Raw genomic sequence first — 13,524 nt, 5'->3', positions numbered from 1 at the left:
TTTAATAAATATTTAATATATATTAATTATAAATATATTTTTATAATTTTAACGTTATAAAATAAACCTATAAATTTATTAATATTATATAATAATTTTATAAATTATTAAATAATTTAAAATAATATCTTATTATTATTTTTATAAAATAATAATAATATTAAAAATATAAATAATAAATTATTAATTATTTAAAATTATAAACTTAATAATTTTAACCTAAATTTAATTTAACTATAAAAAAATAAAAATAATAATAATAACATTATAAAAAATAATAATAATATATAAAACAATATTATAAATTATTCCTTTTATAATAAATTAATAATATAATTAATAAAAAAATTAAAAATATTTATATTTAAAAATATATTTATAAGAAAATATTTTATTTATATAAAATATATAAAAATAGTTTTAAATATATATAATAAATTAAACTTAAATAACCTTAATATAATTATATTTAATAAATTTATTAATTTAAAAAATTTTTTTTTAAATAATTAAATATTAGCCGTAAAATATACTATTTATAAATTAAATAAAAATTAAAAACTATTTAAAACTATATTAAATAAAATTAATATATTTTTTAAAACTTAAATATTAAAATTATATACAATATATAACTATATTTAAATTATAAAAATCAAATTTAATAAAATTATTAAATATTATTATTTAAAAAAATTTTTCTAATAATATTTACCTTTAAAATTTTCTTTATTAATTTTTAAATATTATAAATTAATAATTAATTTAAACGCTAAAATTATAAATAAATTAATATATTTAAATTATTTTAAATTAATTTAAATAAATATTATAAATAATAAACTTATTTTAACTAATAATAATAAAACTTTTTTATAATATTTAAAAAATATTAATAAAAATTTAACCTTAAAATATATAATTTAAATTAATTTAAAAAAATTTAAAAATTAATAATATTAAATTAATATTTTAATAAATAAATTTTAAAATTTTTATATTTAATAATTAAAAATATTATTTTAACTAATATTATTTAATTTTTAATAAAAAATATATTTAAATAAAAATATTTCGGTTAAATTTTTAATTATTACCCGTTTTCTTAATCAATATGTAATATTCCTTTAAGGGTGCTACGTTGAACTTGTATAGACAGCACTAATATGTTTAGTGACGGCTTATAAGCGTTTTGAAGTTTGGGTTGCTAATAGGAAGTTACTCCTACGGGAATGACATGCTGGTTATATACATGAAGATGTTATGTAGATAAAAGGAATGATCGACATAATGAATTTCTGCATCAATTTAACCTACCCTCCGCATCCTGGTGATCCGAACTTAGGCCTTTCGTATTCGTATTCTGGTTATTTGCGAGCTGCAAGCTTGGGCCACGAATCGAGGAGCGGTGAATAGCGGAATGAGACTTTTAGCTTCGATGATTGGCCAATTCCAAAGTAATTAAACCTGTCCTGGGCGCGATAGCTCCTCTGAGGTGACTTGCATTGCATCACCTTAGGACAGGGGCGTTTTTGTCATCTTTGTCAACAAAGCGCTCGTGGAATGAACCGATATGGATATAATAGACGTATGTGAATGATCTGATGGGTAGCCATTGCGGACTTGATATCGTTCCTCTTCGTAAAGTGAAGACGAGAAGACGAGAATACTCGTATGTTTAGCGTCAAGATGCGCGCAGGTACGCGCTGTTGTGGATATGTAATACGTTAGATACTAAAATTTTTTTTTTTTGCGCGAAGCAAATTATAAATGTCCATACTAATGTTCATGCTAATATCAAAAGTGAATAAGGTTAGCTCCCCATAATAGTGTATGTACCTAGGCTAACGGGTACCATAGACCGAACGGCGTAGCACTAATCTACCTAGTATAAACAGGTACTTGCTGCATGCGTTCCAACTAGGCATGTATATGTAACTGCCCTTGCTTTATCACACACTTTGTAGTACTTACTTTCTTCTATGCGGGATTGAGAAGGGGGAGTAGTTGCTGTAACATTCATACCTCTATGTACATATGCAGAGTAAGAGCGGGCAGCGTAGGCGCATGTGTAGATCTGGGTCAACCAATCAGCAGAGGGAAATAATATTTTAGAGATGGCCGTTGAATCGCAATAACGGTTGAACGCTACTCTTGGAAACTTAAAAACTGGACTCGTATGAGTTCATACAAGTACCGAAGGCGCGGATATCGCACTATCCGTGCATAAGATTGCGGGAGTAATGTCGATTGCAAGGGTGCGAACCATTCAAAAAAAGAAGGGTTCAATGTACCTTTCTACATGTAGGTACCTAGGTAACCTATTCAATGTTCTCTCCGATAATCAAATATTCCCAGTCCAACAAATTTTAGTGGGTTTCTTTAGATTTCCTGCAAATATCCACCACTACCTCGCTCCTCTTCACCCCTTTCACCTTTTCTACCTTAGGTCAACTTCTTTCCCGTGTCGAAGGGTTGTCGCCGTCCTTTAATTCTGATCTCCTCCCACTCCCATTCCTTCTCTGGTGGATCTTGGGATATATTGGGCGCTTCTCCCACGACTACTTTACATAGAAGACCTCGGCGCAATATACCTTATACCAAAAGCAGCCCGATACAGTTCCTGCTAGCGGTCACCATGGCTGCGAATGCGACGAGTTTCACGTCGCCTTTGGCCGACTTTTCGGTCGCGAGCCTACCTCCCCAGGTTGACTATATGGTTAATACCATCGCGAATGCGAGCGTTATGACATGGCTGTTTACCCTCATTGCCGTAGCTGTCGCGTACGATCAGAGTATGTATTAGTAATACTTTGGAGTTTGAGTATGGTCAGAATCGCGTTGGCTAACAGAGATGTAAACAGTCAGCTATTTCGTACAAAAGGGCTCTATCGTTGGACCAGCGTTCAAGCTGCCGTTCATGGGCCCTTTCCTAGAGTCTCTCAATCCCAAATTCGAAGAATATAAGGCGAAGTGGTACAGCGGTCCCTTGAGCTGTGTCTCTGTCTTCCACAAGTATGCGCCTTTTCTATGCCACCCACGTCTTATCGAGATTTATTAACCCAGTGCTAGGTTCGTTGTTATCGCTTCTACCCGCGACTTGTCTCGTAAAGTCTTCAACTCGCCGACATACGTGAAGCCATGTGTTGTTGACATTGCCACGAAAATCCTCGGAGAGGACAGCTGGGTGTTCTTAGATGGAAAGGCCCACGTTGACTATCGCAAAGGCCTGAACGGTCTCTTCACCCGACGAGCTCTCGAATGCTACCTGCCTGGCCAAGAGGCTGTTTACAAGGAGTACTTCGCTAGATTTCTCAGGTTAACAAAAGAGGCCGGAGGAAAGCCCATCCCTTTTATGCACGAGTTCCGTGAGCTTATGTGTACCGTCTCGCTTCGAACGTTCGCCGGATATTACATGCCCGACTCTGCCTGTAAGAAGATTGCCGATGACTATTACTTGGTCACCGCTGCTCTCGATCTCGTCAACTTTCCGATCATCATCCCCTACACCCGAACTTGGTACGGTAAGCAAGCCGCACGTATGGTCATGGACGAGCTTGCCAAATGCGCTGCTAAATCAAAGGTTCGCATGGCTGCTGGCGGTGATGTTACCTGCATCATGGACGCTTGGATCAAGGATATGATTGCCTCCAAGAAATGGAGAGATGCTACCGAAAAGGGTCTCTCAACCGAGGGCATGGTGAAGCCATCGCCTGTATTGCGCGATTTCAGCGACATGGAAATTGCCCGAACCTTGTTTACGTTCCTCTTCGCTTCTCAAGACGCTACCTCAAGTGCAGCCACCAACATGTTCCAAGTCCTAGCCAACCGACCCGATGTCCTAGACCGTGTCCGCGAGGAGAACTACCGCGTGCGAAATGGCGATATCCATGCACCTGTGAACCTAGATCAGCTCGAATCGATGACATATACCCGCGCAGTCGTCAGGGAGCTTCTCCGATGGCGTCCTCCTGTCATCATGGTGCCCTACAAGGCTAAGAAGGCTTTCCCTGTTACCGAGAACTATACCGTTCCCAAGGGTGCCATGATCATCCCAACCACATATGTAGCTCTTCGCGATCCTGAAGTGTACGAGAACCCTGACGAGTTCGACCCTGAGCGATATTACACTGGTGACGCTGAGGAGAAGGGTGCCAAGAACTATCTTGTTTTCGGAACTGGACCTCACTACTGTCTTGGTCAGCACTATGCCCAACTCAACTTGGCTCTCATGATCGGGAAGGCCTCGGTTGAGCTCGACTGGAAACATCACGCAACGCCTGACTCAGATGAGATCAAGGTGTTTGCGACTATCTTCCCCAAGGTATGTTCCACACATTCTGTATTCCACTTGGAAGTACTTAAAGCTAATTATCATTAGGATGATTGCCCTCTAACATTTGAGGAGAGGAAATGGTAATGTCCTTAATCGAGAATGACATTAGCATGAAAAGGCTTAAGAAGGGCCATGTTGCCGGGTAACGAAAGGAATGAAAGTAGAATATAGTAATAGTAATACTGGTCTTGTATATAAGCTATGGCCGGGGATGTCGATACCAACGACTGTTAGAACGTCCATAGCGGCCGAATCAGACCTAATTTTTGAACAAGCATGATATCTTGCCTTGAACCTAGCGGGCTTTGTAACGTTAGTTAGGTTGGCTTGAGAAGTCGGAAAAGGATAACCGACATAAAGGATTAGGGGCAGAGAAAGAAAGTAATGAAATGTTAAAAAGACTCTGAATCATAAGATCAGTTTGGGGATGTCCATGTTAACTCGTGATAGGTCTTTAGGTCTTATAATAGAAGTACTCATGTACCTTTGTGTTGCCTAACTCTGACATCACAGTTACAGTTGAGTTACCTAATCAAGAGCTATAAGCTCGGTAATTCGCCAATGTTGCTAGACTGTTGAATTACCTAAATTATAGAAGCACTTGGTGTATTTCTACCTACGTCCGCTACATCGAGTAGGCAAACTATGCGCAGTTTGTATATATTGTCCAGCTGTACATAGTAGTGCAAGTGTAAGTGCAAGCAATCGCGAGCAAACCAGTCAACATATATATAGGTATATATATCTACGTGATTAGATTTTTTTTTTACTTGGAGACATATACCCTCGTTAGCACATTGTTAAAGCCCCCCCCCCCCCCGCGATGGCGACACGACGACTTGCGACAAACGGTGCTGTTACCGCTCTGCGCGGGGGAACTTCCCGACTTACGAGTTCGGGCTCGGCTACTATTCCTACAACTACATATATACTGCAAGCTCCGTTCGGCACGACTTCTTTGGGTCCACAGGCTACGAGGGGGGCAGTGGGAGCGGGAGCGGTTGCGCGACCACAGTTGTTTCGGCGCATCTCCCCTATAAGCGTCCGGTGGTCCTCGGATTCAGCAGCCGAGAGTAAGATATGGAAATTTGAAGAGGTGCGTTAGTTGATCTCCTCACTAACTAACCAAACTAACTTCTTCCCCCCAGATCAAAGCTGCTTTGTCCACCCCAACGTCCACCCCCAAAGTAACCATAATCGATACCCGCGAGCCCTCCGAGCTATCCTCAACTGGCCGCATCCCCGGCGCCCTCAACATCCCGATCGCCAGCGCGCCGGACAGTTTCCACATTCCGGCAGACGAGTTCGCCGACCGATTCGGGTTCGAGCGGCCGGCGCCTGATAGCGACGGGCCGGTGGTGTTTTACTGCAAGGCTGGCGTGCGCAGTCGAGCTGCCGCGCAGATCGCGCGCGAGGCGGGCTGGAAGAATGTGGGTGAGTACCCTGGGAGCTGGCTGGATTGGGTGCGGAGGGGGGGCGAGATTGAGCGGTAGGTGTGATGAGGTGAGGTGAGGTCGATATGAGGACCCTTGGGGATTGTAGACATGAGAGATCTGAATAGATATTATGACAACTGGAAGGCTAGTTGTCTGATACTCTACCTTTCTAATCTCGGCATGTACAAAGCAAGTAAGAGAGAACTCAAGAGCTATCATCCAGAGCTCTGGATCTAGACGAGAAATAGAAGAAAAATGACAAGCCAAGATTAAAAGTAAGACTAATCTCATGAGACATTAGAACGGAAAGGTATCAGTTAGCTTAAAGGTAGTGTACATAACACTATTGCACATAACCTGCCCAACGCCATAAAAGCATAATATCCGGTGAAGCCCTCCATCTCATTCTCGACCTTGCCATTTCGGCACATCTTTCTTCTCTTCCCACATAAATAGATACATATAACACATAATCCCTTAGAAAAGGAACATGGCATCGCCCTCCGGCTTATCCCCTCCAGCCGCAGGCGGTGTATCACCCGGCTTGTCTCCCGCAACAGGGCTTCCGGCGGCGAAGAACAGGACCTTAATGGCGATAGCTAGACCGGCATGTAGAGCCACAACAAGGATAAGCAGAATCTTGCTGGTCTGGCGATCGGTGGCGCTGAGGACGGGGTATAAGTTGCGCAGCAAGAAAGCGACGCTGAGACCGAACCCGACACCCACGAAAACCCAATTGAGGATCGTGATAGGCGACCAGCTGATCAGCGCCACGGGGATCCAAATCAGGTTTGAGTACCCGTACAGCGCCCAGCACTCGAGTAGATTCGCAGATTCGGAGCCGAAGTATCGTAGCGCGCCGAACAGAACTACGGGGATTCCTAGGGTGTACCCGTATATGAGACCAGCAGCGCCTGGAAGTATCTTCGTTAGCATGAGCTCCTTCTCCCTTCTCTCTTCTCTTCCTATCCTTTCATAACCCCCCTCACCCCCTCATACTCCACACGCCCAAATCCCTCCAGGAAAGAAACAAAGAGACATACCGCTCAACAACTTAAAATCATACGCAAACGCGCCCTTGCCCTCACTAGCCAAATACGCACTGATGGTGCCGCCCAGGAACAAGATCAGCACCACCGTCGTCGCGATCCAGAACGGCCCGTACAGATCCGGATTCCCCTCCAGCACGTCGAGGAAGTTGGCGCGCGGGTACAGCGCGGCCCAGCACCGCGCCAGCACGCTCGACGTATCCACATCGAAGAACTGCGCGTAGAACGACAGCGTCCACAGGTACCGCTTCGAGGATACGGGGCCACCAGAACTGGCAGTCGCGGGGAGCGGGAGGCCCGGGGCCGCGCTGTTGAGGGAGGAGGGAGGACCGCCGCCTTTGCGCGCTTGTTGGCCCTCGGAGAAGTTGGAGTTGTGGAATTCGAGGTCTTCTTGGAGGTCGGTGTGGCCTAGGTCGCCCTGTGGTGGTGAGTGGTGTTAGTATTGCTGGTATAACATGCATACTGTATGTATATAGCTAGTAGACTGGCAGATTGTGCGATGCTATGCGATACGATGCCAACAAGCATTGAAACCATGCTATACATGTATATAAAAGCTCCCCAGGGTAAGAGAGTAATTGGTTGCCAAACATACCTCATCGTCAATATCTACGACAGCGTCGTAGCCTGCGTTTGCCATCTTTATATCTTCTCTTATGTCGACTCCAGATCAGATCCTAGAAGACAGCTTTTTGGGGTCGATATATAGGTACCTAGGGTGGAACGACCAAACAACCTGGTTTGGTTATTGCGAAGACGATGACTTAAGGTGAAGCTGCGGTGCTGTTTGAGGACACGGAAGCACGCCGATCTTTAGCCGCGTTTAATTTACAAGGTGCAAGCTCCAGCGATGACGTTTCATTGGACAGAACAGATAGAAGAAAGAGGTACCTAACCTACCCAATCTAAGCACCATCATGTACCTGCATGTATTAAATGCTTCATAAAATCTTATGTCAATACCATATAAATCTTTAATTGAACGCACATGCATCATTATATCTAGAGTTGCGCATAATAATTAATACCATTTACAACCTGCTACAAAGGTCTTTAAACATAATTGTTACGTAGCATCTTGGACGATTGTTCTCAAAGAACACACCTAAAGAGTAACCCCACGATGCATAGGCAAATTGTTAGCAAGTTGAGAGGCAAGGCTTTAAATAGTAAAAACACCACAGTACAGCTATGCCGTAAATTTACAATTTGAACGGAAAGGAATATTTCTTATGCGGCATATCGATCACCAAAATAATTCACTGGTTTGTATGTGCATTCAGATTACTCATGTGCATCGCAATTTGATTGCCACCGAAATTAGCCTACGCATAGCTATTTCCGCAGAAAAAAATTCCCATCGCAGTGGTGTCGATAATATCTATCCACCCGTCCGTAGCGTGCTCATGATAACACCCCAAACCAAAGACGCCGAAGAGATGGAACATGTTGTGACGAATAGTTTACTTGAGCTTCTTCTTGGGTCGAAGCTGGTTGGTGTGGCCGCACTTGCGCTTGCGGCAGTTGGTGGCACGGGGAGGAAGACGGGCCTATTTTCAATATTAGTATTAAGGATTGCTAGGTACTGGAGGATAAACTCGTAGACTGGGAAGAACTCACGTAGCACTTGCGGCAGATCATCTTGTCGCAGTTGAACTTGGAGGCGAGGGCCTTGAGCGAGGGCTCAATGATACCACCACGTAGACGGAGGACCAAGTGGAGGGTAGACTCCTTCTGGATGTTGTAGTCGGAGAGGGTTCGGCCGTCCTCAAGCTGCTTGCCGGCGAAGATCAGGCGCTGTTGGTCGGGGGGAATGCCCTCCTTGTCCTGGATCTTGGATTTGACATTGTCGATAGTGTCGGAAGACTCCACCTCAAGGGTGATAGTCTTGCCCGTCAGGGTCTTCACGAAGCTATTTTCTCGTCAGTTCTCATGTTCGGATTTGTCTGGTTGGTCGATCGGTCGGTAATATGTAGTGCGCGCATTGCATTTTAATCTGGAAATGAACTTACATCTGCACTATAGATGCATTTCAGTTAGTATGAGCCAATTCAAAACACCGTAGAGGGTGGTGTTGACTTACTTTTTGCTGTCTGTCGTGAATGAAGATGTTGAGGGAGAATTCCAAGATGATGTCGGCCTGGGAAATTCGGTGGGGGTTTGAAATTCCACGGCAAACGAACCCTAGTGGATTGAAAGTCACCTGATTTTTAATTCTTGAGAGAAGTGGCATTGTGTGCCAGAAATTTATGTCAGCCGGGGCCAGCTGGTGGATACTTAACCCCACCTTTAGCTTTGTTCGCAATTATAAAGTAACGCACTGTGCTACGAAGCTTATCAACCAGTTCAATGTTAGCATTTCATGACTTATACAAAAAATTATTAGGTCAATTAAACAATATGGTAAAAATGACTTCTCAATGCATTGGTTTTAATATATGCATATCTTATATTTAGCATTAGGAACTAAGCATAGAGTTAAATAACTACATAGTAAATATTCTTTTAATCAGAGTCATCGCCAGTCCAAACCGCCTTGCCCTTCCCCTTCCCCTTCCCCTTGTTTCGTTCTTTAGCTCTTTGAATACACCAAATTTCCAACTGCCTTTCCACTTGCGTAGCACCTCTAACAAGCGTATGTAATGGTATATACGACATACTCGCTGCCTTGCTATAGAAAACTTTAGCCGCGTCCGGGAGTTCTTCTGGTGTGCGCCAGACCGGACAGAAATCTTGAGACTGCTTCTTGTTTAAGTCTTCGGGATCAACGGGAACTGGTTCAAGTATTTTCATAGAACTACTCAAAGCTTCATATCTGCTTCTTATTTGTTCTCTCTCCCTATCCCTATTTCCTATTTGATCGTTTAAACTGCTTGGTTGCGACAGTCGTTTTTGTCCTTGGAAAGGCTCTCGAACCCTTTCAGCCGCTAGAAAAGGGGTTAGTTAAAATTGTCAAATCGATAATAAAAATAGAATGATGTTGCATACTTCTTGGTTCGCCATCTCCTATCCACATCTTCTCAAACCAGTCCATGAAGTCGTCCATCTTCCCCTTTTCCATGGTAAGGGCGTCCTCGGGGGTAACTTGATATTCTTCGCCTCGTAATAATGTAGATGATGTTTCCACCGTATCGTTTTGCATACTTTCCTGCCACTTTCCCCAGTCGATAGTCACACTTCGAGGATCGTGGTGGCTTCGGGGAAGTCGTTCAACGCCATCTAATGGGTAAAGCAGTTTCGCTGACACGACAATCAGAGCGAGTAGTAGTACTTCTGGGTTATCCATCGCCCGAATCCTTTTTCCTCCTATAGGATAAGAGTAATCCGTCTTCAAAATCTCCGTAATACATTTTACTACGAGGTATACTTCGACTAAGTATGATTAGCTAGAAGATTTCTACTTACCATATGTCTACTTAAGCTTACCTGGAAGAGTCAACTCTGTTATGAGTCGTACAAGTATGGGTGGATAATTTATCGGTGGGAAGATAGTGTCGAAGTTGACCTTAAACGATATCACCAACTCTTGTATGGATGCCTGTAGTCGACCCGCTGGGATATGATCCCTAACTTGTAGAGCGCTATGATACTCTGCGGGTAGACGGTCCCGGACATTACGTGGAATTTTATTAAACTTGAAGTGGTAGCTATATTAGCATCACACTATAATCTATGGGACGTTGACGAGAGTTGTTAGATAGGGGTCATACCGCTGCAAGAAAATCCAACTCCCCCCTTTGCGCCCAGCCGCAGAAATCTGCCGTCGTAGCCGGTAACCGTCGCACCAAGCACCCCAAGTAACACATCGCCAAGGTATCGACGAGCTTCGGCAATTTCCATCGCCTACCGGCATCTGGGGCCCACGTAGCCGTTGTAGCATCAGAAAGATCGAAAGCCGACGATTCAGCTCCCGTCCCTTCGCTCTGGGAGCTAAACAACGGCGCGCTCGACGCGTAGTCGTCCGTCTCTTCATGAACATCTCCTTTCCTCTTACGGGTTACCCCTCCGCTTTCCATCAGCGGTAGGTTTCGTACCCTCAGCGCCCAGAGCGCCCTCACGATCTCCTCGAAGTCCTCTGGGAAGCCCTTCTCCCGGACGAGCCACCAGACCTGCCTGAGAAGTATGAGCTGTAGGACCTCGAGGTATAATTCTCTTCCCTCGTCGCCGGCGAGTTTAACAGCGACCTTCTTCTTAGGTTCTTTTTTCTTCCGCGAGACTTTTCCCTGGGTCCCAAAGTCGTCCTCGTCGCCCTGGTGTTCCGCAAACCCTTCAAGACGGTGCCCATTTCGGCAATATCGAATCGCGTCTTGCGCATACCATTGCCGCGCGCCGCATTCATCGCACCTTTCGCCACCGCGGAAGCGATTATACTTGGTGGGTGCCATCCCGAAGTGTTGGTTTCTTGTTGTCTATTGAAAGGAAGGTAGAAGGTGAAAAAGCAATAGTGGGGTGTTTAAGAGAAATAATATTTATTTTGAAAAGTGCCCAAGAGTCATTACCTATCATCTAACAGCACGTCTACACACTTATTTCCTATAGAGAAAATATAATTATATTTCTAATACTTATTTTCCAAGTTACAGCATCTACCTCTGTTTATAATTTAGTAGGCACATCATATTCAACTCACAATTCTAAGCAGTATATGGTAGTCAACAAATCCATTTCCTCGTTAGCCCCTGAAATTGTCCCAAGGTGTTTAGGTTCACTATTTCACACCTTGTCATAGATTTTGCAGAGTTAGATAAACCTAGTTTACCTCTTGTGTGACGGAGATTCGATACTCATCCCATTTTAGATGACCTTCAGATCGTGGAATATTGATACCAACTAAACCTACATGTAAACACAGAATCGCATCGAAGTAAAATTCACATGTGAGTAAATTGGAATTAAATAGCTCCCAAGTCACATAAATATGATCGTTCATTATCACCAAATATAAAAATAAAGGGAGATCTCGTAGATTCTGTAGGACAAGTCAAGTGCTAATAAAAACAGGAGACCTGTTTTGCTGAAATCCTCAAAATGCACATCATTTTTGTTCCTCAAAGAGATGGGGATAGATGCGAAATTCGAGGACTATCGTACCATATGTTTGATTCCTCCACAGTGGATAGCACATTTGTACGCAAAACCCCGCGGGTCAGCGTCCAATACGAACCTAGCTACCATTTTGCTAGTTAAACAACCCTCCCTTCTGGTGATGTCCAAGTTGGTCGAGGCCCATAAGTAACACTCGATCCAGTGACATCCTCTACCTGAGTCCTAAGTCCCCTAACTGGAGATTTAGTCCTTCTGGGCAGGCTCGTCGGCCTTGATGGCGGCCTCTTCGCCCATGGCGGACTGAATGGTAATGACTAAACGGGGTTAGTTATTTTGCGACTAGTTAACCCGAGGAGAAACTTATAACTTACTAAGAGGGGTTCCGTTCTCATCGGCAGCCTCGATCTTGTTACCAATCTCACCCTCGGGGACCTTGATGTCGCTTCGCTCCTCGCTGGTGTTGATGTCGTGGAGAACAATGAAGCCATCCTCAAGGTGAGACTAATGATAGTTGATGGTTAGGTTAGCATAATCTGGCCCCCAAATTGTATTCCGCAGAAAATCTATGTACTCACGAAGTTGTACTGCTTAATCTTGACAACGGGGACCTCCATGTTGTGGGTGGAAGGGCAAAGTTCTTCAAGCTTCTTGCCGGTAAAGATGTCGATACCGACGAGATGGACCTTGGCGTGACCGTGCTTTCCGGTCTTGGAGGTGGACATGTCTACGATCTTGCAGGGGCGGCCCTTGATAACGACGGCACCGTTCTTGCGCAGAGCAGAGCACTGCATGGGGAAAGTGGCAGACGCACCGGCATCGCCCTGGTTGTCGATCTCGAACTGTAAGAAATCTTGTTAGCATTACGCCATGACCTAGTACTTAAAATCGCGGTCGCAAATAGTAGCTAGATAAAATTCTATGTGTGCAACGAATATGGCCGCATCTAGCATCGCGGGGTTCATTGGCGATGCGTGCCGGATGCTTTAATGCGTGGTGATGCGGATGCGGGGTGGTTAGGTACCAGCCCGCCATTGCCCGCCTTTGCGATCGCCAAAAAAAAAAAAGAGGGACAGGGTGTTTCTTGAACGTACCTCGTCCGCCATTTTGAAGGATTGACCGAAGTGAAAGTGTTGTTAGAGTAGAAGAGAAAGGAAGATGCACAAATGGCCCAGCTAAATGTCCAAGACTGAAATATGAGTTGGTGGCCTTTTTTTTTTGTAGAGGGGAAGGATTGGGAAGATGTGGAAGATGTAGAGGGAGGGGGTTGAAAAAAAGTAGAGTGGAGGAAACCGTCAAGGGCAAAAGACGGGATTTTTTTTTTCTTCTCAGAATCAATTGGACACACAGTTTGCCTGGTATGTGATTGGCTTGTTAGGTTGGTGCTTGGGAATCAGCCCCACTAATCCAAGGAGCTCCAGCTGCTTTTACATATTTTTTCCCTTCAAGCACTTTGACGGGGAAGGGTTTTGTGGGTTTTCAGGCAGCCTAGGCCAGTCTAGGCGGTTAGATTCGCACAAATTGATCACTAATTTTGTCTACTCACAGGGCACTACCAGCCTAATCAACAGTACTTCTCTTCAAAACTTTAGTGAGAGTTTAAGGTTTTTTTCTTTTTCTTTTGGTGCTTGCCCCTCTCTCACAACTGCAAATACTTTGT

At 43.6% G+C, this 13,524-nt stretch overlaps 6 protein-coding genes across 6 annotated transcripts; 2 read left to right on the top strand and 4 right to left on the bottom strand.

The window, feature by feature from the left end:
• Positions 1-2,638: 2,638 nt before the first annotated feature.
• On the top strand, positions 2,639-4,420 carry GL218_03993 (Cytochrome P450 61; the record flags this gene model as incomplete). Its single annotated transcript, XM_033580574.1, has 4 exons — positions 2,639-2,795; positions 2,865-3,015; positions 3,073-4,324; positions 4,382-4,420. The coding sequence occupies 4 exons, from the start codon at positions 2,639-2,641 to the stop codon at positions 4,418-4,420; spliced, it is 1,599 nt and encodes a 532-aa protein (XP_033437149.1).
• Positions 4,421-5,159: 739 nt separating this feature from the next.
• GL218_03992 (Thiosulfate sulfurtransferase RDL2, mitochondrial) lies at positions 5,160-5,829 on the top strand (the record flags this gene model as incomplete). Its single annotated transcript, XM_033580573.1, has 2 exons — positions 5,160-5,432; positions 5,485-5,829. The coding sequence occupies 2 exons, from the start codon at positions 5,160-5,162 to the stop codon at positions 5,827-5,829; spliced, it is 618 nt and encodes a 205-aa protein (XP_033437150.1).
• Positions 5,830-6,249: 420 nt separating this feature from the next.
• Positions 6,250-7,461, bottom strand: GL218_03991 (Protein YIP5; the record flags this gene model as incomplete). Its single annotated transcript, XM_033580572.1, has 3 exons — positions 6,250-6,686; positions 6,816-7,239; positions 7,417-7,461. 3 exons carry the CDS (start codon positions 7,459-7,461, stop codon positions 6,250-6,252), a joined length of 906 nt encoding a protein of 301 aa, XP_033437151.1.
• An 823-nt stretch (positions 7,462-8,284) lies between these two features.
• On the bottom strand, positions 8,285-9,054 carry GL218_03990 (Ubiquitin-60S ribosomal protein L40; the record flags this gene model as incomplete). Its single annotated transcript, XM_033580571.1, has 3 exons — positions 8,285-8,371; positions 8,442-8,733; positions 9,005-9,054. 3 exons carry the CDS (start codon positions 9,052-9,054, stop codon positions 8,285-8,287), a joined length of 429 nt encoding a protein of 142 aa, XP_033437152.1.
• Positions 9,055-9,326: 272 nt separating this feature from the next.
• Positions 9,327-11,206, bottom strand: GL218_03989 (RNA polymerase I-specific transcription initiation factor rrn7; the record flags this gene model as incomplete). The annotated part of the gene is made up of 4 exons (XM_033580570.1): positions 9,327-9,748; positions 9,810-10,193; positions 10,248-10,455; positions 10,532-11,206. 4 exons carry the CDS (start codon positions 11,204-11,206, stop codon positions 9,327-9,329), a joined length of 1,689 nt encoding a protein of 562 aa, XP_033436423.1.
• A 904-nt stretch (positions 11,207-12,110) lies between these two features.
• GL218_03988 (Eukaryotic translation initiation factor 5A) lies at positions 12,111-12,970 on the bottom strand (the record flags this gene model as incomplete). Its single annotated transcript, XM_033580569.1, has 4 exons — positions 12,111-12,181; positions 12,239-12,368; positions 12,443-12,706; positions 12,959-12,970. 4 exons carry the CDS (start codon positions 12,968-12,970, stop codon positions 12,111-12,113), a joined length of 477 nt encoding a protein of 158 aa, XP_033436422.1.
• Positions 12,971-13,524: the final 554 nt, after the last annotated feature.

Source organism: Daldinia childiae (genome assembly GCF_008694065.1).
Source record: "Daldinia childiae strain JS-1345 chromosome Unknown Scaffold3, whole genome shotgun sequence".
NCBI lineage: Eukaryota > Fungi > Ascomycota > Sordariomycetes > Xylariales > Hypoxylaceae > Daldinia > Daldinia childiae.
Note: the sequence above shows the minus strand (reverse complement) of the source record. Positions and strands in the feature narration are given on the sequence as shown.